At 40.7% G+C, this 15,831-nt stretch overlaps 1 protein-coding gene across 1 annotated transcript in view; it reads left to right on the top strand.

Annotated features, from left to right (window-relative positions):
- Window positions 1-1,888: 1,888 nt before the first annotated feature.
- LOC104469827 (voltage-dependent L-type calcium channel subunit alpha-1C) overlaps window positions 1,889-15,831 on the top strand; it is a gene marked incomplete at its 3' end in the record, with an annotated part of 91,674 nt that continues 77,731 nt past the window's right edge. Inside the window, exons 1-6 of the mRNA XM_010084538.1 lie at window positions 1,889-1,930; window positions 3,247-3,266; window positions 5,404-5,564; window positions 6,347-6,572; window positions 12,714-12,921; window positions 13,772-13,897. Coding sequence (XP_010082840.1) covers window positions 1,889-1,930; window positions 3,247-3,266; window positions 5,404-5,564; window positions 6,347-6,572; window positions 12,714-12,921; window positions 13,772-13,897 — 783 coding nt within the window. The remainder of the gene's footprint in view (window positions 1,931-3,246; window positions 3,267-5,403; window positions 5,565-6,346; window positions 6,573-12,713; window positions 12,922-13,771; window positions 13,898-15,831) is intronic.

Below are 15,831 nucleotides of genomic sequence, written 5' to 3' on the forward strand. Positions count from 1 at the left end.
GAATGCAACATATTGCACCAAAACAGAATCAGTATCGCACCAGGGCTATGTTCTCACAGTTCTAAAATCTGTAAGATATGCACGGTGCAGTTCTTTAGATGTTCCCCAAAGTTATGTATAACCCAGAGGCAGAGTAAATTTCTGTGTGACTGCTTTTCTGAGAGCTTTTACTAGTATCCAAGGGCTTTTGTAAGCCCTCATGAGGATAGCTGCCTATAAGCAGGATAATACTATGTAAAAGCACTTGTGATAGATAATTTCATGGTCATGTCTAGTAATTTCTACACACAGAAAACAGGTGTAACATGGCCTTTTTGTCATGCTTGGAGACCTACAAGATCTTTCCAGAATTGTTTGCTATGTGTACAATTACACAAAGTCCTCACCCCCTGTTATACAAGAGTGTCACATCCTTCACAAGTGCATAGTTTCTCTTGTCTGGTGTCTGCCATGAACAGAGAAACTACGACTTTATCTCTCAGAATGTGGGATACCTCAATGCATTTGAATTATGCAGATTACCCTGAGTTTATGTTGATAAAATCTTAAAATTTCACTGTCTTATTTGTGTGAGGTACATAACTATGCAAGGTTAGAAGAGGTTTAGGGAATTTAAAAGATAGATAGCCAAACAGTGGAGGTCTGATTTTTGTGTTTGTCTTTTTGAAAGATAATCTGAGTTACATGGTTACTGTGATAAAAACACTCAGTAGTGATCTGAAATGCTTTTCATATAGGCTCATATACAATGATTCTAAACAATAGTTTCTCAAGATATTCCAGAGCTGGACACAAATGGGGACACTGTCTTTGTCCCAGAGACGTAAAGGTCCCGGGATACCAGGGATGCAAGAGATCCATGTTCAAACTCAGCAGAGAATCTGGTCCACCCTGAAACCCCGGCAAGTGTCAGTTTGGAGTGTCACAAAGAGGCCATGGCAAGGCCCCAAATCCAGACTATTTGACAGCCCCTAGTGACACCATAAAAGCATTTTTTACATGAAGTAGTTAACCCTGGTTCTGAAAGACAAAAGATTCTTGATCATAAGAGTAATTTGAAAAATGTGTTTCAGATTCAGGCATAATGCTTTTACAATCAGTTATTGTACAGTTCATGTTTCCAAAATTCCATTTCACTCTTGCATTCTGCCTCTAAATATAAATCTCTTCCTCCTTCCTTGTCCTGTTCTATATATATAGCACACCCACATGTGATAAAGCCTTCTGCCGTAGGCAGTAAGGGAATGAGGAGGGACTTGGGGGGAGACTGTAGCTAACCTGTGGGAGCACTGAATGCACTTGGCTGCTGCTCATAATGCTCCAAAGATATAATTATCACATGCATGATGAGTACTACACCTGCCACATCTCTTTTGCTTAAATAAATACAAGATTCCTTAAATGCCATACAGCTCCCTTACTGAGAAACCATTAGCCTGAGAGGTCACTAGAGGACTTCACACTCCCTCTCCTTCACTTTCCACCAGGCAGGTTTCCCATGACGTGTCTCTTGCTCTCTTTTCCTCCTACGCCCCACAGCCTTTCCCTATTAAAGTCCTCACTATCTCCTTTTCAGTGCCCAGCTTTCTCCTTCATTGTGTTTTTTTCTCCTTTTTCTTTCCACTGTCGTTGTCTGAGCCTTCTTTCCTGTTGCCTGTAAATCTGATCCACTACAGTTTGTAGGTAGCACTTAACAAGCAAGAATTCTCAGTGAGAAGCTGGGATCGCTTTAACATTAAGGATGTGCTTTGTAGGTGCTTCATTCGTCATCCTTGTTAAAGCTTGCTTTGTCTCTGCAGCCTAATTTAGCATTCTGTTCAGCCAGTGCATTATTTCTTCTTTATCAAAAGAGTTCTTGTGCATGACTGTAACCACACTGCTGCTTAGTATGTGGCCTAGACAAGCTGCCTGTGACACACTATGTGAAAGCTTTTTTTTTTTTTTTTTTTTGGCTTGAACCATCTGCTGGTGAAATGTTCCTATCACTAAAATCGCTTCCACATAAGGAGATTGACCCATCACTGATTACTCGTCAGTGACTGATGTCCTCAAACAAGGACATGACCATTTTCAAGAATGCTACAGAAAGTAGTGTTAGATGCTTTGAGGATTACTTTCTCCCATGTCTGCTAACAGTGAATCCATTTTTAAGCCAGTGCAGTAAGACCTTTGCTGACTGTTGTCAACAATGAATCACTTTCCTATCATAGAGGGAACCTTAAGAAGTGCTTCAACCCTGCAGAAATATCTTGTTCATAGTCACTCCCCAGATTCTCATTTCTTCTGTTATTGGTAGTGGGTTTTGCAGCTTCCTAAATCACCTCTGACTCATGTCATTGCATCCACATACCTTTATTTCTCTCTGTGCACCATTACGTATGTACCAAAAGACAGACAAAGAGTTCAAAGGCCTTATAGGACATGTGTCAAGCAGAGCAAGGTAGTGGTTAAAGAATGGGGGTCTATCTCTTGCTTTGCCTGTGACTTCTCATAAAAAGCTAATGAGGTTATTTAGGCGAATAAATCCAAGTGCATAGAATTAGATATTTACACACATATATAGTGGGAACATAGCCAAATTTTCAGGAATACTTAATTCCCAAAATTTCATTGATAGCAACAGAATCTGTTATTGTTCAGACCCTTTTGAATTCAAAACAATTTACATAGATAACAAAGACAAATAAGCATTAGTATCTAAGTTTGAAAATATCCACCATGCACTGTTTTTCATTTAATTGCTGGAAAAAAATAAAGCATTATTTTCCCCATGGTTTCATAATGTGCTTATATATCCTGAAGTGACAGGTGATGTGTGAAAGCAACAAGTCTGTCTGTATAGAGTCATACATATTTTAATATAAGAAAAAAACCTAGTGACTAAAAGAAAAAAAAAGTCATACTTGAAAAATAAATTTGGTAGGAGATGTAGAGTGCACCTAGGATTAGGCCAGCCTTTTACCCAAGAGAAAAGCTAGTTCACTGCTGTCTGTAGAAAGTAGAATCCCATCATGGCATGGCTCCTGCTTCATGGCTTCCACCAAAAACCAAGATTTGTGAAACAGGGAATTCTAGTCATGCCTAGTGCCTACATTGACTTATGGGGGATTCAAGAGGAAAACAGCATCTATTAAAAAAATAGTTGAGCTTAACTTTGTTTCTTTCTATTGCTGTTTTCATAAAAGCCTGGGAGGTATGGAACAGCTTCAGAGACTTTAATGGCAATTCTTGTCTTTCAGGCATCGGATCTCAAAATCAAAGTTTAGGTAAGTAAAACTGATTTTTGCTTTTCCTCCTTTCCACCAGTTTTGTTCCTTACTTTGTGAAGTGGTTTACTCCTGCATCTATGGGACACAGAGGTGATTCTAGGAGATACTGCCAAACTTGTCAGATTTTAGTCACTCATCTACCAAAAAATCAAGTTCCTTTTTCCTAGTTTTGTACTGAAAAAAGGCACAGGAACTACTGACTGTATTTCACTTGGAGGTACTTATCTGATTGCTACCTATATATCTTAAGCCATGCAATATAAAAGCAGAAGAAAAAACGTTCAACCACATAATTACACCACATCCATCAACATCAACCCTGTCAGCTCAAGGATCTCTTTCCTTCACTTTGTTCTGTTATTCTGCTTTGCTTGATTGTAAATCTTTCAACTGATGAGGTTTGCATCTTATTTGTGAAATGTTCCCTTTCGCCATGGGGCACATGGAGTTTTTCTGGTGGTATTTGTTTTTCTGTTGACTTAAATCTTTTGAAAAATGTGAAGCAGTAACCAAGTGGTCATCTATGAATTTCCAGTGGAAAGTCTGACTGAACTCATAGAACTTGGTTGTTGAGGTCCCAGTCTATTTCTGCCTCTTCAGTAGGAGCCCAGTCGCCTCCATAACTCTGAATTCAAAGTTAGTTTTATAAAAAAAATAAATTGATTTTCAGAATAACTGGAACAAGTGAGCAACTCTGCCCTTCGGCTTACCTAAATAATGAACAGTAATGTAAATTCAGGAATGGTCATATGTGTACGTACTGCCTATATGCATCCCTGTGCAAAGAGTTGCATACATGATCACACTGCTACAATCCATGGATTCATTTGTGTGTAGGTGTAAGCACAAAAAAACCACTTGTGCCATCACATTGTCATGTGCATGCACATTTGTGCACAAGTATGCAAAAGTGTGCTAGTTTGCTCACTAATAATTTGGAAATAATTTAATGACAACATTAATGTCTGAGTGTTGTGCCCATTTTGAAAGTTTGGAAGATCGTTTCTGGTCGTAAATCCACTGCAAAACAAAAAACCCTTGTTAAATGTTTGTGCTAGCTAGACTGGGTGCCCTTACAAATTGCATAGCTGAAACAGCCTGGTTTTGGTTACCTGTTAAAATGTTGTTACAAAATTCTTGGCCAGTGTGTAGTGTTCACATCACCTGTCTTTAGTTCATATAGACGCTGAACCCTGACCTCAAGCATGGCCATAGTTTACCACTGGAAATGATACATAAAACTAGCCAAGAAAAGGTCTTTTTTCCTGTAATGTCATGTGTGCATGTGTGTCCCTTTAGAGACACACACACGCATGCACACACACATGCACATATATGTGTATAATGTCTATATAAAACTATTAGATTTATTATACAGTGGCAAGTGTTGCCTGGAAACTGGTTGCTATGCAAGTTAAATTCTGAAGAGTAGGAGGTGTGTAATTAGCTTTAAATATCTTCTGTGGTTAGTAATTACCCTCAGAAATCAGTGACATAAGGGGATGTGTTCACGGAAGGCAAACTTTAAAAGGTCTGTTGATTAGCAAATGGTATCCTTAGTTCCAGGCATGAAGGTGAGATGCTGAGGTCCCCTAAGATTTGTTTTTCTGTTCAGAGTTAGCTCTCACATTGGGCTTGCTCCTGAACATTGCTGAATGTTGAAAATGTTCCCTAGATTTTATTTGACCTTATCTCTCCAAGGACTTAATCCAAAGGTCCATGGTATATAGTGGATATCTTTCCACTGACTATCCTGAGGCTGGGCAAGGTCCCATTTCAGGCCACAAGCATTAAATACAAGAAGAATAATTATTTTGGTGGGAACTGGGCTAAAAAACCTTTCAGGATATCTGCAGTAGAGGTCTTAATCAAATTAAGACATTGCTTGAAGAGGTTTATTTACCCCTAAATGTTGAAAATTAGCTTAGGACTAACTTTATTCCTGTAGGTAAAGGAAGGATGATCACAACTGTCAACTCAGATGAAAATGAGAAAACATTTCTCAGGGTGAACCTTAAGCTTATTCTCTACCACTCTTGAACAATAAATCAAGGCTAGAGTCTCTCTTGACAGAGATTTGCAATAGCCTAAGGATCCCTATCTGAAAATAACTTTCCCTTTCCAATTTTTCAAGTCGCTACTGGCGCCGATGGAATCGATTCTGCAGGAGAAAGTGCCGTGCCGCTGTCAAGTCCAATGTTTTCTACTGGTTGGTGATCTTCCTTGTGTTTCTCAACACCCTTACCATTGCCTCTGAACACTACAACCAGCCAGACTGGCTCACTGAGGTCCAAGGTGAGGAGAGGCTGATGGTTCTGTTTATTGTGATCAGTGTCAAAAAAGGGGCTGAGGGAGGAGCTGATACATAAGACCACACAATGTAAAAGGAGCATACGCAGCTCCATATAGCCCTCTGTCTGCACAGGATCTTAAATAACATGACAAAATATCTGTCTACAATGGGAGAAGTTTCAGTGAAAACGTAAGTTCCTCGTTTCCAGCCAAAGCAGTGTTCTACTGGGTGTAGATGAAATCAGGAGCTTATGCTAGATATATATTTGTAGCAACTGGATTTACAATTTATGGATGGCTACTGGGAACCACAAGTTCTCCAAGGTTTCCCCTGAAATGGAATTTATGATAAATTCTCGTTACCAGGGAGATGAGGAAGGAAGAATGATTTGTAAAGTTCTTCTGTCTGCAGAACAGGGATGTGAAAGCAGCTGAAAGGCTTAATTAAGCAACAGTAGGTAGCACAGCAGTTCTTGTGTTCGCACTCTCATCTGCAGATGACAAGCGTGATGGGAGGGTGTACACAGGAAGGCATGTCACTGCCATGGAGGTTGTGTGGTTGTGTAATAATACATCACAGCTGTAGATGCGATACATAAGAATCGCTGTAAGCATCTTTGTAAAACATTTCTGTGATTGAGATGCCTATGCTTTTGAAGTCCATTCTTTGACCCAACCTTTCAAACTGATCCCAGAAGGGGTTTCTTATAGGCAAGAGCCAATGGTTAGCTATGCTGATCTTTTGACTAAGTTTCATTAATCTGTTTCTGTTTGTTTTTCATGAGACACTGCCAATAAGGTGCTGCTAGCCCTTTTCACGGCAGAGATGCTGCTGAAGATGTACAGCCTTGGTCTCCAAGCCTATTTTGTGTCCCTCTTCAACCGCTTTGACTGTTTCATTGTGTGTGGAGGAATCCTGGAAACAATCCTGGTTGAGACAAAGATCATGTCACCACTGGGCATTTCGGTGTTGAGATGTGTTCGACTCCTAAGAATATTTAAAATCACAAGGTACTTTTGTGCTTCTTTGGGAAGGAAGGAGGGCTATGGCTCAATGCACAACAAGTCACTCACATGCCTGTTTTTTTCACTTTTTCTGACACTAATTGGATAGTGAGATTGCTAGGTTGATGGTCCTCATCTTCTGAAGTCTGGGGCAGGATGGGGAGGGCTGTACAGACTGGATGTCCCTGATGTGAGTGGTAAGGATCGGTGAGGAGTCTGGTGTAGGGGTCTGGAGATGCTTGATACCATGCAGGTTGTTAAACTAAAATGTGGAAGGATAATATGAGCTGAGTTTAGGCTCTTATGGTTCCCTGAAAAAGACAAAGTGAAAACAAAACAGCAGATAACCCTGTGACCTTTTCTGCTGCTTTATGGTGACAGAGAAGAGCCTAAAAGACTGCTCTGAGCCAAAACAACAGTTGCCCATGACAACTTCAGTAGACTTAATGGTGGCCTGAGTGGAAGATAGTGTCAACACCAGCAGCTGTAGGCAAAGGATGTTGCCAGTACTTCTTCAGAGGAGTTCAGCATGAAGCAGCAGCTTTATGAAGAAATCAGACTTTTCCAGACTGCAGTCTCCCCTCTTTTTCCTTTTCCCTCTTTTCCTCTCCTTCTGCATAAAGGCACAGTGCAGTCTATTAAGCAGTTGTTGCTTCCTGCAGTCAGGTACCTCCAAAGCACCAGCTTGGTTTGTCAGTTTTTCAGCTTGAGGGGAGGTTGTAGGAGAGATCAGCTCCCAGCTTACCCAGATGGGAGCTCTTGGAACAAACCTATCCAGTGCTCACCCAAAGCAGCACAAGGGCTGCTTTTTCCCGTGTGGGCACCAGTCAACACCTTATAAAAAGCATGACTGAGGTGGTGAAAGTGAGTTTTCTGCAAGCTCAGCTATGAAAATGTCCTTAGAATTGCTATAAACTCCCTCAAAGGAAATATCTGACAAATTTGAGATAAAAAACACAGTGCATGAGAAAAACAAGACCAAAACTGGAAGACAGTCAAGATGACAGAGCTGAGAGGCAGAAAAAACAGCAGACTTGGACTTTTGCATCAAGATTTACCCTTAAAGCTTCTGAGCCTCAGCTCTCTGACAGGGTGGATGGTTTTCAGGGTCAGATGGCAGAGACAGAATATAAGTTTACAGTCTCAGAAAAAGAGGCCAAAGCAAGCCTACAACTATTAAAAAAGAAAAAAAGGTGGTCTTTTTGCGCTTGTGATCATAGAAGAGGGAAAAATGTTCCAGCTGACAAGAGTTTCCAGCAAGAAAGGCATCTTTACACTTTCACAAATAGCGGGAATCTCTCTTCTGGTGGCTGTTTTTCCTGGATCTTTGGGTCTGAAAGCTATCATCGCTGAGTCCCAGGCCTGGTTTCTGAGGAAACCAGTAGCTGTTTCAGGCATTGGGTAATCAGATACAACCAGGGCAACACACCAATAGCTATAAAAGCATAAGCTTCCACATAGCATCCTGGAGAGGTCATTGTTTTTTCAAGACATTTCTCCACTCCTACATAAAGTATATAATCTAGCTAAGAGAATTCTCTAATAGAAAGCAAAAGTTGAGAGAATATCATTAATACTTTAGGAAGCTTGAGCTATTGGAGTACTCGAATATTCCTAAAGCTTTTGGCAGTGATGTAATGTTGGAACCAACCAGCAGTAGGACTAGTTATATGTACCTTCATTCTGCAGCAGAATTAAAATACAATTTTGCACGGAAGCAAATGTTACCTGGAATACGTCTCCTGCAGTTTGTACAGGGGTCTATGTGTTAAAGCACAGAGAACTTTTAATGAATAATGTATTAATCAGATTTTGCCTTCTTTCCTGTTCCTAAAATATTGTCAAGTAGGTTGCAGTAGTCTCAGCTTTATCTGTGTTTTTTTTAATTATTCATAGTTTTCTTCATTATTTTTCCCCTCCGTGGGTGAAGTTCACCCTCATGTGGAAGGCCCTCACGCAAGCCTCCAAAGCAGGCCTACTCATGTCTTACTGCATTCTAGCATTAAAGCAAAACTTTTACCTTTGGTGTTTTCCAGTAAAATACACATTTTTACATTATTCACTCAGCTGTAAATGGTTTATTGATGACATTATGAGTACTGGTGCAATATGCCACCTGAGTGCAATGACAATAGAGAAAGACACAACCCTAGAAAGCTTGGAATGGTAGGAGGGATGATAGTGTAATGTTTTTTGTCAAATATATATTTGTGAGCAGTGAAAGTGGAGATGGAAATAGGGATAATCAAGGCTATTAAAAAGGCACAAAGCAGGAAAATTGGTGAGATTATATCAGTAGGCAGCCTAGGTAGCCTAATCTTTATATATTTGGATGGATTGTTCATGGTAAACACCAAGCACAAACAAATTCTTGTTGCGTCAAGATGATACACTTCTAGAAAAAACACAAATACACCTCCTTAATATAATAGAAACAAATAAAGACACCATCAGATGAACAATGCATCATTTTAGAAACCACATTTAGAATTTCAGCAGCAAACATTTCTTCCAAAATTATAAATACTATTCAGAATAATTTCATTTTGTCAATTAGACAAGTTGACAATACAACTGTTTGGTTTATTATCCTGAATTTTTACAAGGCTGTGCAGAAAATCTCGCTTTGCTATGAGAAGACAAATTATTTTCTCTTTACAGATAGTCTTTTTCTGCTTTATAAATTCCTATATTTAGTCCTTGGAACTTAAAAAAATGAATCAATTTATTTGCAACAGTATACTGAACTTTGATATTTTATACCTAATCCTGCCACTAAATATGTCACTGTTAACTGCAGGGAGGAGAGACAGGGCACCTTTTTTTTTGTACCTGCTTTCAAAGTGGTTTTATGTTGGATGAACTGTGTGAGAAGCCTTCCTTCAATGAGACTGCCAGCTGGTGCTACTGTTTTAAGCTCTGCATCTGTGATTCCTGGTATCATAAAGACATAGTGGAATGCAATGGAGAGGAGAGGAGAGAAGAGGCAAGAGAATAAAAGAACACATTAAGTTCTAATCCAGTTCCGCCGTTGATTTTTGTGTGAAATGTTGAACAAACCATTTAACTTCTCAGCATCATTCCTCTATTTTGAAACAGGGATCATAATCACATCCTAGTCACTGGGGTTTTGCAATGCTTCATTCACTGGCATCCTCAAGGATCTGAGATCTGCAAGTGGGAGATGTTAAGAAGCACATTCATTTCCCTGTAATTCTGAGGCAGCAGCAGCGCTTTCTCTTGTACCTCCCATTATATGCTGCCTAGTCCATCCAGCAGTGCCATGACATTTATTGTAACTATTATTGTAACTATTATTGTAACTAGGTTTTGTTTGTTTGGGGGTTTTTTGGTAGTATATTAACCAAGGAGGACAAAGTAGTGAGAGACATTTTCTTTGTCTGGGCTTCAACCATTCCTGTCTTAAAAGCCTTTTGTTTCGTTGAGTAACACCAGATCTCACTTCGAAGGGGTGTTCATGTCAGTTCTGCAACCACATAATGTGACAGATGGTAACCTCAGGTCAGGCTTCTAGGACAAAACGATAAGATAGTTGTTATTTTCACTTATTACTTAAGTCAAGCTTTCCTTATCCTCTCCTTTTTCTCTTTTTTTTTTTCCCAGATTCGTTTGTTTACTTTTCTAATGGTGCTGTATTTCTAGCTAGCACACGGTACACAGATAAAACAGCACTGATCTTATCACCAGGTCATCTCAGTTAATTGCTTTAAGTTTGATAGTTACATAAGAAACTGAATCTCAGGTATTGAGCCATTTGTAAGAAATGCAAGGCTGATAAAAGTCTGTGCAGTTGTGCTCTGAGACAGCAAGGCATTAAAGCTTAAAGTGAGTCACTGAGACTACTCAGATACGTAAAAGCTTTACTGTATGCCTCTTAAGGGCACTGCTAGGAAGACCTAGAAAATGTGTGTCCTGGCTGACATTGGCAAACTTGGAGAGATATCCTGGACTCCATCAATTTCTGGCTTAAGGGTGCTAAAGTCAGTCGAGTTTCATCAGAAATTAATTTTTCCCTTTTCCTTCACTTTCCCGTCCTCCCAAAGTGTGAAAGTATGTGACCTGTAAGCATAAACGCAAATACAGCGAGCTCTTCTATTGCACATCCAATGTGGACATTTTGTGGCACTCAGCCCACAGCTTCCATGCCCTTACCTTTGTTCTGTACTTTTTCACTGCTGGTCTCTTTAATTGCAGTTAAACTTTAAAGCATTAAATTTTTCTCTGAAATGCTGAAGCCGAGCTGGAGGGAAAACATCACAGTTCTCTTTGAAGCTCAGCCCTTGGAGATGAACTGGTTGCTGAACTTCAGAGGACATGGTGGTGTCCCTCTGCAGATCACATTGCTAACCTTCATAAAGTGATCGGGCTGCTCAAACATTTCTGTCTTCCATGGGACAAAGAAAGTCTTCTTTTTTATACTGGCATATTAAAAATATTAATTTAACTGGGATTTTGAGAACTCATGTCTCTAATGACTACACCACCTTCAGAACAGATTTGTGTGTTGAAGGATCAGGCTTCTTTAGAGGAACAAGAGCACTAGACATGTCTGCTGTCCTTCTCAAGTGGAATTTTTGTCTCTGAGGAAAACAAGTCTAGAAATTTAGAGTCCTCTAATGAAAGAAAGGGAGTGGAAGACTTTGGCCATGGTGGGATCTCAAAGCATGGTGGTAGGCCACAAGAGGTGGTGCTAGAACAAAGACTTGGAGATTACAGGCAAACATGCTGACCTATGAAAGCTATTGAAGCTTGCTAGTAATGTGTACACAAAATGAGGTGATTGGAGGATGACAGATAAGCTTCAGCCCAGTCCAAAAGCTTTGTCAGACTCAAAACTGTGTAAAAGAGAAGTCATGACCAACTAAGCAGTAGAGTAGGAGTGGTTGAGCAGATGCAAGACCAAAGTGGAGGCTGCTTCATGGATAACATGGTGGATTCTTTAGAAAAATGCATCCTTTTTCTAACACATGGCTACTCTGCAGGCTGGCAAAGAATGCAAGCAGACTGATGTGCTTCAGCAGAGCACGCAGCTGGCATCTCTTTGAACCCTTAAGTTGGGACCACAAGGGAAAGAAGATCCCTTCTCTGCATCGTGCATCAGTCTGATCTGGGTACAAGGCTGAATATGCTGGGAGGGCAGGTCTTAGCGATCCTCTCTCTTGAATGGTAGATGTTCTAAAAGCAGAAGTCTGAATTTGCTGTCATTTTGTTTGAGGTCACAAGTAACTTGTCCTTCTCTCAGCAGCTGGTCTAAGTGGGCTTCACCTTAGTCATATCCAAGACATTAATGTCAGTCCCAGAGAACTGGAGAAACATCTGTTGATTTGGGTCATTGTGAACAGCTGGTGTGTTGGCATCCTGAGTATGCTGGAATTACCTTATCCAGCTGTATTTGAACCTAGCTCTAAGCCCTTCCAAAATGTTCTGCAGTCTGTCTGAGGAAGTATAGTGGATTTGATGTCTCAAAAAAGTGGCGGTGGTGGTATGCTCTTCCAAGAGCAAAGGAAACTCTGGACTTTATGGATGTAGATCTGGAGTCTCTTTTAGAGTCCATATAAAACAAGCATTGGTGGACCTTTAATATCTTGCTCATTCCTCTCAGTCCCAAAAAGCTTAGCAATGTCTGTCTGTGAGTGAGCCCAAGCACATACTCACACACACCAGATTTTGGACAAGTTTGTATTTGCATCCAAACTGTTTCCCCATCTGCTCTTGTTAGTTATTACAGGCCATTCTCTGGAGTGAGGTGTTCTGGCTGCCACAACATCTGTGAGTGTTGTAATGAGGTTGGTTAGAATGTAACTCACTGAAGCAGCAAAAACTAATCACTGTATATTGATATAAGATTTGCAGAGCCTTAGATGGAGAGTGCTGCAATAATCTTCTGGTTGTGTATGGGGTAGCGGGTGGAGGAAATTGTGTATGTACACATGTGGTAGTAAAATTATTCATTAGCTGCAGTAGGTCTCATTATCTTAGGGAAACACATCAATGATTCACTGCTTAACAGAGTGTTTGGAAATGCCTGCTTATGCACAGAAGGCAGCCTGAACCAGTATCTTGTGCAGTCTAAGAGCGCCTGTATTGGATTGAAGAAATTTTAACTGCCTCTATTTTCTCTCCCAGATACTGGAACTCCCTGAGTAACCTTGTGGCTTCACTCCTGAATTCAGTTCGCTCCATTGCCTCCCTGTTGCTGCTTCTCTTCCTCTTCATCATCATCTTCTCACTCCTGGGGATGCAGCTCTTTGGGGGAAAGTTTAACTTCGATGAGATGCAGACCAGGAGGAGTACATTTGACAACTTCCCCCAGTCCCTCCTCACTGTGTTTCAGGTAAGGGCAAGAGTGGTCCCAATAGGGCCAACACATTGTGTTCACATGGGGCAAAGCAGAGTGCAGGTCCTGCACTCTTCCCCTGCAGCCTAACAGTCCCCAGGGCTGGACATCAGGCTAACAGCTCCAGAAGCAAGGTGCCACGCTCTGCTGCCAGTATAGGGGTATTCCCTCCCGAAGTGAGGAACCAAAGCTAAAGCTTCTGTGTGTAGAAAGGCCACCAGGTCCTAGCAGGGTAGGAGAAGAGAATGGCCATTGCCATGTGCCAGGGCAGCACCTACATGCCAAAACCCAACCCTGCAGCTCTCCTCCCCTCTCCCACAGTACTGGGGAACAAATATCTGCTCATAGCACCAGAGAAGTAACCAAATGACCTTTAAGATTACTGCAGTTTTGAGAGTGATCGACCAAGAGCTTTAGGATCATGATTTCACGTGCAAGGTGAAGGGAAGTGGCAGGGAGGACTGTGTCTTCAGTGCTATAGGTTGTGTAGCCTGTCTGAAACAACAGACACGTGGGAGGGAAATGCCTGCGAGAGGTGGGGAGACCTGAGCAGAGTTGTCTGGGAGAGTCGTTTGGCTTCAGCCATTATTTTCAAATTGACATCTCTTTTTTTTTTATTTTTTTTTTTTTTAACACCTTGAGCATAGGCCCTCTTTGCATCCTCTCTGTTTTGCTTTGGTTTGTTTTTTATTTTCTAGATGGACACAGCCAGTCTCCAGCTATCCTGGGGTGGGGTGGGGGAGAGGGTGGTTCTCTAGAGTACTGGTTATCTTTGTGGTAATGGGGTTTTCAAATTCTCTGTGTGGTCTAACAATGTATCCCTTATTGGTGGGAATGTGTCATTTAGATCCTGACTGGGGAGGACTGGAATTCGGTGATGTATGATGGGATCATGGCTTATGGCGGCCCCTCTTTTCCAGGAATGTTGGTCTGTATTTACTTCATCATCCTCTTCATCTGTGGAAACTGTATCCTTTGATGCTACTCTTTTCTTTAAGTGGGGCTGAATTTAGAGCCACCCTTTACTGCTTTGTTATCTCAGAAACCAATTAATTTCACACCTCACATTTTACCTTTTTTCTAGGTCTTAATTTTGGCTTTGCACTGCCAAAAGTTAAACAAGTTTATTTAATTTTAGCTAGTGCTAAGACTTTAGGCATATAAACAGTTGTAAGAGACAGCAACGTGCCAGTTCCACATGCTACCTTTTATTTAGTGTCTTTAAAAGTTTAGTGTTTTTATTTTTCATTCCTCTTAACATTCTCATAGGTTTTTCTTTCCAGCCTTCTCCAGAAACTAATTTTTGTGTGTACCTACTGTACTTACTGCATACTTTTGCTTCAATTGCCTTTTCAGTAATATATTCCGTGTGCTTTCATCCAAGCCTTATGTGGAATAAAAATATGTATAATCTACAATATGTTATATACAAATGCTGTAATAGGAGTAACATATGTTTGACATAATTGCTTTATGTGAGATCATATATTAATTCATGTATAAACTAACAGGAACCATGTTCCATTTCAGTTACTGCAATCTATGTGTTCTTCAAACAGAAAATTGTGTGCTCTGTTATCTTCCAGCCTGTGCTGGTATTAAGTGACTTCAGTTCTCTCTGGCTTCAAGGTGAAGTGAGGGCACTGTACATATCCCAGGAGGTACAAAGCACGTTGCATGATTAGGCTGAGTGTCTTTTCACAGGAATTTGCATATCACATAGAGCTATGGTTCTGTTCTGTATCTCAGTTTGCTCCAAATTTGTTCATGTTTATTTTCTGCTTCCCTAATAAGTGGCCCTCTTATGTCAGAGGTGACATTTCTTTTTATACTGATTCTTCAATAAAGCCACCTTGTAGTCTCAGCCGAGCTCTTCTGGCCTTTCCTCATAATTCAGATCTCTCAAACCCTGTTATTCGACATTTCAGTTGACCTGCAAGCCCTCTCTTCAAAGTGAGATGGTGCAATTCCACTTATCTGAAGGTCAAGGGAGGCAGTCTGCCTGACAGCTTAAAAAAGCTACAATTTGGATCTCCTTGTGAACTGCAGAGGAAAATGTGAGCCAGCTCTACATGCTGGCTGACTTTGGAGCCAGTAGGCCTTGGAGCACAGGGAGGGGGGTGGCTGTATTTCCAGACTAAGCCTTGAACTGGGGTTTACTTAGAAGTTATCATGGTGTAATAAGACCCACTCGAGAAATTTATAAAAGAAGCTGATGTTCATATTTGTAACATGAGATCTGAACACTGACAGGTAGGACAAGAAAATAGTTGTGATTCCTTGCCCTTCAGCTACACGGGCATGACTGGCCATGCCTGGACTCTGCTAGGAGATGGCAGAGTTGTCAGCTCAATCCTTCAATGTCTGGACTTAATTAATTTCTTTTTGGTTGCCTCAGAAATGTTAATGAGAGTGCTATGCTTGCTGTCCATAAAATCCACTCATGTCTGTGAGAATACCTGTAATGAGGTTGTTCAACTCAATTATGTAGAGCGCAACTGGAAAGCCCAGGTGCATTATGGCATGAAGCTCCTGAATAGGAGTGCTTTAATAAAAGCAGCCTAAGCTGTCCAAGATGCAAAGCAGTCCCACTTATCTTCAGTGGGATTTGTTGCACAAAGAGACACTCTTTGGAAACTAAAATGTAAGTCTGAACTTCGATGTTTTATATCAGTCATTCTGTTGTGAAATTTTGGAAACCCCGCACAGTGTGTTAGCCATTTGGATGGAAGGTGTAGGTTTGTGCATGCTGGATATGCGCATCCTGAACATTTGTGTGAAATGTAAGTTTAGAAAATCCAGAAGATCTGATGACAGGTTCCTAAAAATTTTCAATTAAGAAATCTTTGGTATAGTGCTTTGCAGTTTTCAAAGCCTGTTTTCTTTAAGTAGCGCACAAACAGATAT

This window comes from Pterocles gutturalis, unplaced genomic scaffold, assembly GCF_000699245.1.
Source record: "Pterocles gutturalis isolate BGI_N339 unplaced genomic scaffold, ASM69924v1 scaffold140, whole genome shotgun sequence".
NCBI lineage: Eukaryota > Metazoa > Chordata > Aves > Pterocliformes > Pteroclidae > Pterocles > Pterocles gutturalis.